At 44.6% G+C, this 15951-nt stretch overlaps 1 protein-coding gene across 1 annotated transcript in view; it reads left to right on the plus strand.

The window, feature by feature from the left end:
• The first annotated feature begins 2163 nt into the window (after positions 1–2163).
• Positions 2164–15951, plus strand: part of EPN3 (epsin 3) — a 75878-nt gene continuing 62090 nt past the window's right edge. The window contains exons 1-2 of the mRNA XM_075261797.1: positions 2164–2683; positions 3588–3700. Coding sequence (XP_075117898.1) covers positions 2173–2683; positions 3588–3700 — 624 coding nt within the window. The 5' untranslated portion in view covers positions 2164–2172. The remainder of the gene's footprint in view (positions 2684–3587; positions 3701–15951) is intronic.

The raw sequence follows: 15951 nt of genomic DNA on the forward strand, positions 1-15951 counted from the left end.
GGGGTATTATATATACTGTGTGTGTGTGGAGCATTGTATATACTGTGTGTGTGCAGAGCATTGCATATACTGTGTGTGTGTGGAGCATTGCATATACTGTGTGTGTGTGTGTGTGTGGAGCATTGTATATACTGTGTGAGGGGGGGTATTATATATACTGTGTGTGTGTGGAGCATTGTATATACTGTGTGTGTGCAGAGCATTGCATATACTGTGTGTGTGTGGAGCATTGCATATACTGTGTGTGTGTGTGGAGCATTGCATATACTGTGTGAGGGGGGGTATTATATATACTGTGTGTGTGTGGAGCATTGTATATACTGTGTGTGTGTGTGTGGAGCATTGCATATACTGTGTGTGTGCAGAGCATTGTATATACTGTGTGTGTGTGTGTGGAGCATTGCATATACTGTGTGTGTGCAGAGCATTGTATATACTGTGTGTGTGCAGAGCATTGTATATACTGTGTGTGTGCAGAGCATTGCATATACTGTGTGTGTGTGGAGCATTGTGTATACTGTGTGTGTGGGGTATTATATATACTGTGTGTGTGTGTAGAGCATTGTATATACTGTGTGAGGGGGGTATTATATATACTGTGTGTGTGTGGAGCATTGTATATACTGTGTGTGTGCAGAGCATTGCATATACTGTGTGTGTGTGGAGCATTGCATATACTGTGTGTGTGTGTGGAGCATTGTATATACTGTGTGAGGGGGGGGTATTATATATACTGTGTGTGTGTGGAGCATTGTATATACTGTGTGTGTGCAGAGCATTGCATATACTGTGTGTGTGTGGAGCATTGCATATACTGTGTGTGTGTGTGGAGCATTGCATATACTGTGTGAGGGGGGGTATTATATATACTGTGTGTGTGTGGAGCATTGTATATACTGTGTGTGTGTGTGTGGAGCATTGCATATACTGTGTGTGTGCAGAGCATTGTATATACTGTGTGTGTGTGTGTGGAGCATTGCATATACTGTGTGTGTGCAGAGCATTGTATATACTGTGTGTGTGCAGAGCATTGTATATACTGTGTGTGTGCAGAGCATTGCATATACTGTGTGTGTGTGGAGCATTGTGTATACTGTGTGTGTGGGGTATTATATATACTGTGTGTGTGTGTAGAGCATTGTATATACTGTGTGAGGGGGGTATTATATATACTGTGTGTTATAATCTGTGATGGGGCTGATCATGTGAACAGAGCCTTAGCTATGTGAGAAAGATTGTTCAGAGGATCTCGGGGACCCCCAAGTCCCCCCACCTTGTCCCATTTAGGATGGTGGTATTTGGGGACCTTTGGGGCCTTTCAGGGTCTGAGACCAAGTATAAACTGTTACCTCTGCCCCTCCTATAGCTATATACAGGATTTTAGGCCCTTATCGCTATGCCCAGTTTTTGAGACCCCCTATAGCTACACCCAGTTTTTGAGAACTTCATGCAGACCAGATTTCTCTATGATGGATTCCTGGTCCTTTAGGTCCTATATATGACCCTTCTCTATAAGATGGCCGCCCCCCTAGACGTTCCGGAGATCTCTCCTGTTCGCATCAATGACTCTTTCTGTAAGTTACTGAAATCTTCCACCTTCCACCTTCCACCTTCCATCTTCCATCTTCCACCTTCCACCTTCCACCTTCCACCTTCCACCTTCCATCTTCCACCTTCCACCTTCCACCTTCCACCTTCCACCTTCCATCTTCCACCTTCCACCTTCCACCTTCCATCTTCCATCTTCCATCTTCCACCTTCCACCTTCCACCTTCCACCTTCCACCTTCCACCTTCCACCTTCCACCTTCCACCTTCCATCTTCCACCTTCCACCTTCCACCTTCCACCTTCCACCTTCCACTTTCCACCTTCCACCTTCCATCTTCCACCTTCCACCTTCCACCTTCCACCTTCCACCTTCCACCTTCCACCTTCCATCTTCCATCTTCCACCTTCCACCTTCCACCTTCCACCTTCCATCTTCCATCTTCCACCTTCCATCTTCCACCTTCCATCTTCCATCTTCCATCTTCCATCTTCCACCTTCCATCTTCCATCTTCCATCTTGTTCCATTTCTTCTCCAGATTTCAGGAGGTTTCAGCAGACGACCGTCCACAGACTCTCCAATAACCTGGTAGATCCCACCGAGGAATCCTAGAGCGGGACCATCATGGCGACGTCATCTTTACGCCGACAAGTAAAGAACATCGTCCACAATTACTCGGAGGCAGAGGTGAAGGTTCGAGAAGCGACCTCCAATGACCCCTGGGGACCCTCCACCACCCTCATGGCTGAGATCGCCCAAATGACTTACAGCGCCGAGTACCATGAGGTGATGATGATGGTCTGGAGGAGACTGAACGACAGCGGGAAGAACTGGCGCCATGTTTATAAGGGGCTGACGCTATTGGACTACCTGATCAAAAATGGATCCCACAAGGTGGTGCAAGAATGTAACGAGAACCTCATCGCCGTCCAGACCCTCAAAGACTTCCAGTTCTTGGATCGCGACGGCAAAGACCACGGCCTGAACGTGCGAGAGAAGGCCAAGCAGATCGTGTCCCTGCTGAAGGACGAGGAGCGGATCAAGCAGGAGCGGGCGCAGGCGCAGACCACCCGCAGGAGGATGTCCCAGGTGACGGCCGCCATCGACAGCAGCCACAGGCTGAGATACAATGAAGGTAACGCTAGGCTTCTGTTCACATTACTGATAGACGTGGACAGGTCTGACTTCAGACTGTCCCACTCAGCGGGTTATTGGGGGGTCTTCAGGGTACTTTGGGGGTTCCAGTGTTATTAATGACAAGATTATAGCAGACCCCCGAGCCCCATAGAACACTAGAGAGTGACATTGTTGGATGGGTCCTATTAAAGACCTGGCCTCGCTAACCAGCTGATCGGTGGAGGTCCCAGGTATCGGACCCGCTGACCACTGTTAACCTGCTGATCGGTGGAGGTCCCAGGTATCAGACCCACTGACCTCTTATAACCAGCTGATCAGTGGAGGTCCCAGGTATCAGACCCGCTAACCTATGATAACCCGCTGATCGGTGGAGGTCCCAGGTATCGGACCCGCTGACCACTGATAACCCGCTGATCGGTGGAGGTCCCAGGTATTGGACCCGCTGACCACTGATAACCCGCTGATCGGTGGAGGTCCCAGGTATCGGACCTGCTGACCACTGATAACCCGCTGATCGGTGGAGGTCCCAGGTATCGGACCCCGCTGACCACTGATAACCCGCTGATCGGTGGAGGTCCCAGGTATCGTCCCGCTGACCACTGATAACCTGCTGATCGGTGGAGGTCCCAGGTATCGGACCCCGCTGACCACTGATAACCCGCTGATCGGTGGAGGTCCCAGGTATCAGACTCCACTGACCACTGTCCCCAGGACAGGCCATTCCTATATAAGCCCCAGAAACCTCCTTTCCCTCTGTGGTATTTTGGGCTTCTTACTCCCCTTCAGGGTATTAGATGAGGACTAAAGGACTAGGCAGGGATGAGCCCTAATGAATATTCATGAGCCGCCCCCTCCGATCCCCCCGATCACTGGCTGACCGCCGGCTTGTCGCTGTTTTCCAGGTTCTGTCGCCGCCCTATCTGCAGACATGGAACATGCCAGACCGCAGAGTACGGGGGAGGAGGAGCTGCAGCTGCAACTGGCCCTGGCTATGAGCAAAGAAGAGGCCGAAAAGGTAAAACAGAAGCTCCGCCCCCCCTATATAGTGTCTATACGTTATTACATATGGTGATGACATAATAAGCTCCGCCCTCCCTATACAGTGTCTATACGTTATTACAGATGGTGGTGACATAATAAGCTCCGCCCTCCGCTATATAGTGTCTATACGTTATTACAGATGGTGATGACATAATAAGCTCCGCCCTCCGCTATATAGTGTCTATACGTTATTACATATGGTGATGACATAATAAGCTCCGCCCTCCGCTATACAGTGTCTATACGTTATTACAGATGGTGATGACATAATAAGCTCCGCCCCCCGCTATACAGTGTCTATACGTTATTACAGATGGTGGTGACATAATAAGCTCCGCCCCCCGCTATACAGTGTCTATACGTTATTACAGATGGTGGTGACATAATAAGCTCCGCCCTCCGCTATATAGTGTCTATACGTTATTACAGATGGTGATGACATAATAAGCTCCGCCCTCCGCTATATAGTGTCTATACGTTATTACATATGGTGATGACATAATAAGCTCCGCCCTCCGCTATACAGTGTCTATACGTTATTACAGATGGTGATGACATAATAAGCTCCGCCCCCCGCTATACAGTGTCTATACGTTATTACAGATGGTGGTGACATAATAAGCTCCGCCCCCCGCTATACAGTGTCTATACGTTATTACAGATGGTGGTGACATAATAAGCTCCGCCCTCCGCTATATAGTGTCTATACGTTATTACAGATGGTGATGACATAATAAGCTCCGCCCTCCGCTATATAGTGTCTATACGTTATTACATATGGTGATGACATAATAAGCTCCGCCCTCCGCTATACAGTGTCTATACGTTATTACAGATGGTGATGACATAATAAGCTCCGCCCCCCGCTATACAGTGTCTATACGTTATTACAGATGGTGGTGACATAATAAGCTCCGCCCCCCGCTATACAGTGTCTATACGTTATTACAGATGGTGGTGACATAATAAGCTCCGCCCTCCGCTATATAGTGTCTATACGTTATTACAGATGGAGATGACATAATAAGCTCCGCCCCCCTATACAGTGTCTATACGTTATTACAGATGGTGATGACATAATAAGCTCCGCCCTCCGCTATATAGTGTCTATACGTTATTACAGATGGTGGTGACATAATAAGCTCCGCCCTCCGCTATACAGTGTCTATACGTTATTACAGATGGTGATGACATAATAAGCTCCGCCCTCCGCTATACAGTGTCTATACGTTATTACAGATGGTGATGACATAATAAGCTCCGCCCTCCGCTATACAGTGTCTATACGTTATTACAGATGGTGATGACGTAATAAGCTCCGCCCTCCGCTATATAGTGTCTATACGTTATTACAGATGGTGATGACATATAAGCTCCGCCCTCCGCTATATAGTGTCTATACGTTATTACAGATGGTGATGACATAATAAGCTCCGCCCTCCGCTATATAGTGTCTATACGTTATTACAGATGGTGATGACATAATAAGCTCCGCCCTCCGCTATATAGTGTCTATACGTTATTACATATGGTGATGACATAATAAGCTCCGCCCTCCGCTATATAGTGTCTATACGTTATTACAGATGGTGGTGACATAATAAGCTCCGCCCTCCGCTATACAGTGTCTATACGTTATTACAGATGGTGATGACGTAATAAGCTCCGCCCTCCGCTATATAGTGTCTATACGTTATTACAGATGGTGATGACATAATAAGCTCTGCCCTCCGCTATATAGTGTCTATACGTTATTACAGATGGTGATGACATATAAGCTCCGCCCTCCGCTATATAGTGTCTATACGTTATTACAGATGGTGATGACATAATAAGCTCCGCCCTCCGCTATATAGTGTCTATACGTTATTACAGATGGTGGTGACATAATAAGCTCCGCCCCCCTATACAGTGTCTATACGTTATTACAGATGGTGGTGACATAATAAGCTCCGCCCTCCGCTATATAGTGTCTATACGTTATTACAGATGGTGATGACATAATAAGCTCCGCCCTCCGCTATATAGTGTCTATACGTTATTACAGATGGTGATGACATAATAAGCTCCGCCCTCCGCTATATAGTGTCTATACGTTATTACAGATGGTGATGACATAATAAGCTCCACCCCCACTATATAGTGTCTATACGTTATTACAGATGGTGGTGACATAATAAGCTCCGCCCCCCCTATACAGTGTCTATACGTTATTACAGATGGTGGTGACATAATAAGCTCCGCCCTCCGCTATATAGTGTCTATACGTTATTACAGATGGAGATGACATAATAAGCTCCGCCCCCCTATACAGTGTCTATACGTTATTACAGATGGTGATGACATAATAAGCTCCGCCCTCCGCTATATAGTGTCTATACGTTATTACAGATGGTGATGACGTAATAAGCTCCGCCCTCCGCTATATAGTGTCTATACGTTATTACAGATGGTGATGACATAATAAGCTCCGCCCTCCGCTATATAGTGTCTATACGTTATTACAGATGGTGATGACATAATAAGCTCCGCCCTCCGCTATATAGTGTCTATACGTTATTACAGATGGTGGTGACATAATAAGCTCCGCCCCCCTATACAGTGTCTATACGTTATTACAGATGGTGGTGACATAATAAGCTCCGCCCTCCGCTATATAGTGTCTATACGTTATTACAGATGGTGATGACATAATAAGCTCCGCCCTCCGCTATATAGTGTCTATACGTTATTACAGATGGTGATGACATAATAAGCTCCACCCCCACTATATAGTGTCTATACGTTATTACAGATGGTGGTGACATAATAAGCTCCGCCCCCCCTATACAGTGTCTATACGTTATTACAGATGGTGGTGACATAATAAGCTCCGCCCTCCGCTATATAGTGTCTATACGTTATTACAGATGGAGATGACATAATAAGCTCCGCCCCCCTATACAGTGTCTATACGTTATTACAGATGGTGATGACATAATAAGCTCCGCCCTCCGCTATATAGTGTCTATACGTTATTACAGATGGTGATGACATAATAAGCTCCGCCCTCCGCTATACAGTGTCTATACGTTATTACAGATGGTGATGACGTAATAAGCTCCGCCCTCCGCTATATAGTGTCTATACGTTATTACAGATGGTGATGACATATAAGCTCCGCCCTCCGCTATATAGTGTCTATACGTTATTACAGATGGTGAGGACATAATAAGCTCCGCCCTCCGCTATATAGTGTCTATACGTTATTACAGATGGTGATGACATAATAAGCTCCGCCCTCCGCTATATAGTGTCTATACGTTATTACAGATGGTGATGACATAATAAGCTCCGCCCTCCGCTATATAGTGTCTATACGTTATTACAGATGGTGGTGACATAATAAGCTCCGCCCCCCGCTATATAGTGTCTATACGTTATTACAGATGGTGGTGACATAATAAGCTCCACCCCCACTATATAGTGTCTATACATTATTACAGATGGTTATGACATAATAAGCTCCGCCCCCACTATACAGTGTCTATACGTTATTACAGATGGTGATGACATAATAAGCTCCGCCCTCCGCTATATAGTGTCTATACGTTATTACAGATGGTGATGACATAATAAGCTCCGCCCTCCGCTATATAGTGTCTATACGTTATTACAGATGGTGATGACATAATAAGCTCCGCCCTCCGCTATATAGTGTCTATACGTTATTACAGATGGTGGTGACATAATAAGCTCCGCCCTCCGCTATATAGTGTCTATACATTATTACAGATGGTGATGACATAATAAGCTCCGCCCTCCGCTATATAGTGTCTATACGTTATTACAGATGGTGATGACATAATAAGCTCCGCCCTCCGCTATATAGTGTCTATACGTTATTACATATGGTGATGACATAATAAGCTCCGCCCCCCACTATACAGTGTCTATACGTTATTACAGATGGTGGTGACATAATAAGCTCCGCCCTCCGCTATATAGTGTCTATACGTTATTACAGATGGTGATGACATAATAAGCTCCGCCCTCCGCTATATAGTGTCTATACGTTATTACAGATGGTGATGACATAATAAGCTCCGCCCTCCGCTATATAGTGTCTATACGTTATTACATATGGTGATGACATAATAAGCTCCGCCCTCCGCTATATAGTGTCTATACGTTATTACAGATGGTGATGACATAATAAGCTCCGCCCTCCGCTATATAGTGTCTATACGTTATTACAGATGGTGATGACATAATAAGCTCCGCCCTCCGCTATATAGTGTCTATACGTTATTACAGATGGTGATGACATAATAAGCTCCGCCCTCCGCTATACAGTGTCTATACGTTATTACAGATGGTGGTGACATAATAAGCTCCGCCCTCCGCTATACAGTGTCTATACGATATTACAGATGGTGGTGACATAATAAGCTCCGCCCTCCGCTATACAGTGTCTATACGTTATTACATATGGTGATGACATAATAAGCTCCGCCCCCCTATACAGTGTCTATACGTTATTACAGATGGTGATGACATAATAAGCTCCGCCCTCCGCTATATAGTGTCTATACGTTATTACAGATGGTGGTGACATAATAAGCTCCGCCCTCCGCTATACAGTGTCTATACGTTATTACAGATGGTGATGACATAATAAGCTCCGCCCTCCGCTATATAGTGTCTATACGTTATTACAGATGGTGGTGACATAATAAGCTCCGCCCTCCGCTATACAGTGTCTATACGTTATTACAGATGGTGGTGACATAATAAGCTCCGCCCTCCGCTATACAGTGTCTATACGTTATTACAGATGGTGATGACATAATAAGCTCCGCCCTCCGCTATACAGTGTCTATACGTTATTACATATGGTGATGACATAATAAGCTCCGCCCCCCTATACAGTGTCTATACGTTATTACAGATGGTGATGACATAATAAGCTCCGCCCTCCGCTATATAGTGTCTATACGTTATTACAGATGGTGGTGACATAATAAGCTCCGCCCTCCGCTATACAGTGTCTATACGTTATTACAGATGGTGATGACATAATAAGCTCCGCCCTCCGCTATATAGTGTCTATACGTTATTACAGATGGTGGTGACATAATAAGCTCCGCCCCCCTATACAGTGTCTATACGTTATTACAGATGGTGGTGACATAATAAGCTCCGCCCTCCGCTATATAGTGTCTATACGTTATTACAGATGGTGGTGACATAATAAGCTCCGCCCTCCGCTATATAGTGTCTATACATTATTACATATGGTGATGAGATAATAAGCTCCGCCCTCCGCTATATAGTGTCTATACGTTATTACAGATGGTGGTGACATAATAAGCTCCGCCCTCCGCTATACAGTGTCTATACGTTATTACAGATGGTGATGACATAATAAGCTCCGCCCTCCGCTATATAGTGTCTATACATTATTACAGATGGTGATGAGATAATAAGCTCCGCCCCCCTATACAGTGTCTATACGTTATTACAGATGGTGATGAGATAATAAGCTCCGCCCTCCGCTATATAGTGTCTATACGTTATTACAGATGGTGATGAGATAATAAGCTCCGCCCTCCGCTATATAGTGTCTATACGTTATTACAGATGGTGGTGACATAATAAGCTCCGCCCTCCGCTATATAGTGTCTATACGTTATTACAGATGGTGATGACATAATAAGCTCCGCCCTCGGCTATATAGTGTCTATACGTTATTACAGATGGTGATGACATAATAAGCTCCGCCCTCCGCTATACAGTTTCTATACGTTATTACAGATGGTGGTGACATAATAAGCTCCGCCCCCCGCTATATAGTGTCTATACGTTATTACAGATGGTGGTGACATAATAAGCTCCGCCCTCCGCTATATAGTGTCTATACGTTATTACAGATGGTGATGACATAATAAGCTCCGCCCTCCGCTATATAGTGTCTATAAGTTATTACAGATGGTGATGACATATAAGCTCCGCCCTCCGCTATACAGTGTCTATACGTTATTACAGATGGTGATGACATAATAAGCTCCGCCCTCCGCTATACAGTGTCTATACGTTATTACATATGGTGATGACATAATAAGCTCCGCCCTCCGCTATATAGTGTCTATACGTTATTACAGATGGTGATGAGATAATAAGCTCTGCCCTCCGCTATATAGTGTCTATACGTTATTACAGATGGTGATGACATAATAAGCTCCGCCCCACTATACAGTGTCTATACGTTATTACAGATGGTGATGAGATAATAAGCTCCGCCCTCCGCTATATAGTGTCTATACGTTATTACAGATGGTGATGACATAATAAGCTCCGCCCCACTATACAGTGTCTATACGTTATTACAGATGGTGATGACATAATAAGCTCCGCCCTCCGCTATATAGTGTCTATACGTTATTACAGATGGAGATGACATAATAAGCTCCGCCCTCCGCTATACAGTGTCTATACGTTATTACAGATGGTGATGACATAATAAGCTCCGCCCTCCGCTATATAGTGTCTATACGTTATTACATATGGTGATGACATAATAAGCTCCGCCCTCCGCTATATAGTGTCTATACGTTATTACAGATGGTGATGACATAATAAGCTCCGCCCTCCGCTATATAGTGTCTATACGTTATTACAGATGGTGATGACATAATAAGCTCCGCCCTCCGCTATATAGTGTCTATACGTTATTACAGATGGTGATGACATAATAAGCTCCGCCCTCCGCTATATAGTGTCTATACGTTATTACAGATGGTGGTGACATAATAAGCTCCGCCCTCCGCTATATAGTGTCTATACGTTATTACAGATGGTGATGACATAATAAGCTCCGCCCCCCGCTATACAGTGTCTATACGTTATTACAGATGGTGGTGACATAATAAGCTCCGCCCTCCGCTATATAGTGTCTATACGTTATTACAGATGGTGATGACATAATAAGCTCCGCCCCCCTATACAGTGTCTATACGTTATTACATATGGTGATGACATAATAAGCTCCGCCCTCCGCTATATAGTGTCTATACGTTATTACAGATGGTGATGACATAATAAGCTCCGCCCTCCGCTATATAGTGTCTATACGTTATTACAGATGGTGGTGACATAATAAGCTCCGCCCTCCGCTATATAGTGTCTATACGTTATTACATATGGTGATGACATAATAAGCTCCGCCCTCCGCTATATAGTGTCTATACGTTATTACAGATGGTGATGACATAATAAGCTCCACCCCCACTATATAGTGTCTATACGTTATTACAGATGGTGGTGACATAATAAGCTCCGCCCTCCGCTATATAGTGTCTATACGTTATTACAGATGGTGGTGACATAATAAGCTCCGCCCTCCGCTATATAGTGTCTATACATTATTACAGATGGTGATGACATATAAGCTCCGCCCTCCGCTATATAGTGTCTATACGTTATTACAGATGGTGGTGACATAATAAGCTCCGCCCTCCGCTATATAGTGTCTATACGTTATTACAGATGGTGGTGACATAATAAGCTCCGCCCTCCGCTATATAGTGTCTATACGTTATTACAGATGGTGGTGACATAATAAGCTCCGCCCTCCGCTATATAGTGTCTATACGTTATTACAGATGGTGATGACATAATAAGCTCCGCCCCCCGCTATATAGTGTCTATACGTTATTACAGATGGTGATGAGATAATAAGCTCCGCCCTCCGCTATACAGTGTCTATACGTTATTACAGATGGTGATGACATAATAAGCTCCGCCCTCCGCTATATAGTGTCTATACATTATTACAGATGGTGATGACATAATAAGCTCAGCCCCCCGCTATATAGTGTCTATACGTTATTACAGATGGTGATGACATAATAAGCTCCGCCCTCCGCTATATAGTGTCTATACGTTATTACAGATGGTGATGACATAATAAGCTCCGCCCCACTATACAGTGTCTATACGTTATTACAGATGGTGATGACATAATAAGCTCCGCCCTCCGCTATATAGTGTCTATACGTTATTACAGATGGTGATGACATAATAAGCTCCGCCCTCCACTATACAGTGTCTATACGTTATTACAGATGGTGATGACATAATAAGCTCCGCCCTCCGCTATATAGTGTCTATACGTTATTACATATGGTGATGACATAATAAGCTCCGCCCCCCTATACAGTGTCTATACGTTATTACAGATGGTGATGACATAATAAGCTCCGCCCTCCGCTATACAGTGTCTATACGTTATTACAGATGGTGATGACATAATAAGCTCCGCCCTCCGCTATATAGTGTCTATACGTTATTACAGATGGTGATGACATAATAAGCTCCGCCCTCCACTATATAGTGTCTATACGTTATTACAGATGGTGATGACATAATAAGCTCCGCCCTCCACTATACAGTGTCTATACGTTATTACAGATGGTGATGACATAATAAGCTCCGCCCTCCGCTATATAGTGTCTATACGTTATTACAGATGGTGATGACATAATAAGCTCCGCCCTCCGCTATATAGTGTCTATACGTTATTACATATGGTGATGACATAATAAGCTCCGCCCTCCGCTATATAGTGTCTATACGTTATTACAGATGGTGATGACATAATAAGCTCCGCCCCCCGCTATACAGTGTCTATACGTTATTACAGATGGTGATGACATAATAAGCTCCGCCCCCCTATACAGTGTCTATACGTTATTACAGATGGTGATGACATATAAGCTCCGCCCTCCGCTATATAGTGTCTATACGTTATTACAGATGGTGATGAGATAATAAGCTCCGCCCTCCGCTATATAGTGTCTATACGTTATTACAGATGGTGATGACATAATAAGCTCCGCCCCCCTATACAGTGTCTATACGTTATTACAGATGGTGATGACATAATAAGCTCCGCCCTCCGCTATATAGTGTCTATACGTTATTACATATGGTGATGACATAATAAGCTCCGCCCTCCGCTATATAGTGTCTATACGTTATTACAGATGGTGATGAGATAATAAGCTCCGCCCTCCGCTATATAGTGTCTATACGTTATTACAGATGGTGATGACATAATAAGCTCCGCCCTCCGCTATATAGTGTCTATACGTTATTACATATGGTGATGACATAATAAGCTCCGCCCTCCCTATATAGTGTCTATACGTTATTACAGATGGTGATGACATAATAAGCTCCGCCCCCCTATACAGTGTCTATACGTTATTACAGATGGTGGTGACATAATAAGCTCCGCCCTCCGCTATACAGTGTCTATACGTTATTACAGATGGTGGTGACATAATAAGCTCTGCCCTCCGCTATATAGTGTCTATACGTTATTACAGATGGTGATGACATAATAAGCTCCGCCCTCCGCTATATAGTGTCTATACGTTATTACAGATGGTGATGACATAATAAGCTCCGCCCTCCGCTATATAGTGTCTATACGTTATTACAGATGGTGATGACATAATAAGCTCCGCCCCCCTATACAGTGTCTATACGTTATTACAGATGGTGGTGACATAATAAGCTCCGCCCCCCTATACAGTGTCTATACGTTATTACAGATGGTGATTACATAATAAGCTCCGCCCTCCGCTATATAGCGTCTATACGTTATTACAGATGGTGATGACATAATAAGCTCCGCCCTCCGCTATATAGTGTCTATACGTTATTACAGATGGTGGTGACATAATAAGCTCCGCCCTCGGCTATATAGTGTCTATACGTTATTACAGATGGTGATGACATAATAAGCTCCGCCCTCCGCTATACAGTGTCTATACGTTATTACAGATGGTGATGACATAATAAGCTCCGCCCCCCTATACAGTGTCTATACGTTATTACATATGGTGATGACATAATAAGCTCCACCCCCACTATATAGTGTCTATACGTTATTACAGATGGTGGTGACATAATAAGCTCCGCCCTCCGCTATATAGTGTCTATACGTTATTACATATGGTGATGACATAATAAGCTCCGCCCCCCTATACAGTGTCTATACGTTATTACAGATGGTGATGACATAATAAGCTCCGCCCCCCACTATACAGTGTCTATAAGTTATTACAGATGGTGGTGACATCATAAGCTCCGCCCCCCACTATACAGTGTCTATACGTTATTACAGATGGTGATGACATAATAAGCTCCGCCCCACTATACAGTGTCTATACGTTATTACAGATGGTGATGACATAATAAGCTCCGCCCCCCTATACAGTGTCTATACGTTATTACAGATGGTGGTGACATAATAAGCTCCGCCCTCCGCTATATAGTGTCTATACGTTATTACAGATGGTGATGACATAATAAGCTCCGCCCCACTATACAGTGTCTATACGTTATTACATATGGTGATGACATAATAAGCTCCGCCCTCCGCTATATAGTGTCTATACGTTATTACAGATGGTGATGACATAATAAGCTCCGCCCCCCACTATACAGTGTCTATAAGTTATTACAGATGGTGGTGACATCATAAGCTCCGCCCCCCACTATACAGTGTCTATACGTTATTACAGATGGTGATGACATAATAAGCTCCGCCCCACTATACAGTGTCTATACGTTATTACAGATGGTGATGACATAATAAGCTCCGCCCCCCTATACAGTGTCTATACGTTATTACAGATGGTGGTGACATAATAAGCTCCGCCCTCCGCTATATAGTGTCTATACGTTATTACAGATGGTGATGACATAATAAGCTCCGCCCCACTATACAGTGTCTATACGTTATTACATATGGTGATGACATAATAAGCTCCGCCCTCCGCTATATAGTGTCTATACGTTATTACATATGGTGATGACATCATAAACCCCTCCAGAATACTTAGACTTTGACCAGGGCCCCACATGACATAATAGCAGCAGAAAAAAACACCACGTTTTACAATCGCTGCAGGCGAATCCCTTCCCCACAGTACGGAAAGATACAGGCAATACAGGTGTAACACAGGCAGGGATATCTGTACACAGGCAGGGATATCTGCACACAGGCAGGGATATCTGTACACAGGCAGGGATATCTGTACACAGGCAGTGATATCTGTACACAGGCAGTGATATCTGTACACAGGCAGGGATATCTGTACACAGGCAGTGATATCTGTACACATGCAGGGATATCTGTACACAGGCAGGGATATCTGTACACAGGCAGTGATATCTGTACACAGGCAGGGGTATCTGTACACAGGCAGGGATATCTGTACACAGGGAGGGATATCTGTACACGGGCAGTGATATCTGTACACGGGCAGGGATATCTGCACACAGGCAGTGATATCTGTACACAGGCAGGGATATCTGCACACAGGCAGGGATATCTGCACACAGGCAGGGATATCTGTACACAGGCAGGGATATCTGTACACAGGGAGGGATATTTGTACACAGGCAGGGATATCTGTACACAGGCAGTGATATCTGCACACAGGCAGTGACATCTGTACACAGGCAGTGATATCTGTACACAGGCAGGGATATCTGTACACAGGCAGTGATATCTGCACACAGGCAGTGATATCTGTACACGGGCAGTGATATCTGTACACAGGCAGGGATATCTGCACTCAGGCAGGGATATCTGTACACAGGCAGGGATATCTGTACACAGGCAGTGATATCTGCACACAGGCAGTGATATCTGCACAGAGGCAGTGATATCTGTACACGGGCAGTGATATCTGTACACAGGGAGGGATATCTGTACACAGGCAGTGATATCTGCACAAAGGCAGTGATATCTGCACACAGGCAGTGACATCTGTACACAGGCAGTGATATCTGTACACAGGCAGGGATATCTGTACACAGGCAGTGATATCTGCACACAGGCAGGGATATCTGTACACGGGCAGTGATATCTGTACACAGGCAGGGATATCTGCACACAGGTAGGGATATCTGCACACAGGCAGGGATATCTGTACACAGGCAGTGATATCTGCACACAGGCAGGGATATCTGTACTCAGGCAGGGATATCTGTACACAGGGAGGGATATCTGTACACAGGCAGTGATATCTGCACACAGGCAGTGATATCTGTACACTGGCAGGGATATCTGCACACAGGGAGGGATATCTGTACACAGGCAGGGATATCTGTACACAGGGAGGGATATCTGTACACAGGCAGTGATATCTGCACACAGGCAGGGAT

The sequence above is a fragment of the Leptodactylus fuscus genome, unplaced genomic scaffold (genome assembly GCF_031893055.1).
Source record: "Leptodactylus fuscus isolate aLepFus1 unplaced genomic scaffold, aLepFus1.hap2 HAP2_SCAFFOLD_40, whole genome shotgun sequence".
In the NCBI taxonomy this organism is placed as follows: Eukaryota; Metazoa; Chordata; class Amphibia; order Anura; family Leptodactylidae; genus Leptodactylus; species Leptodactylus fuscus.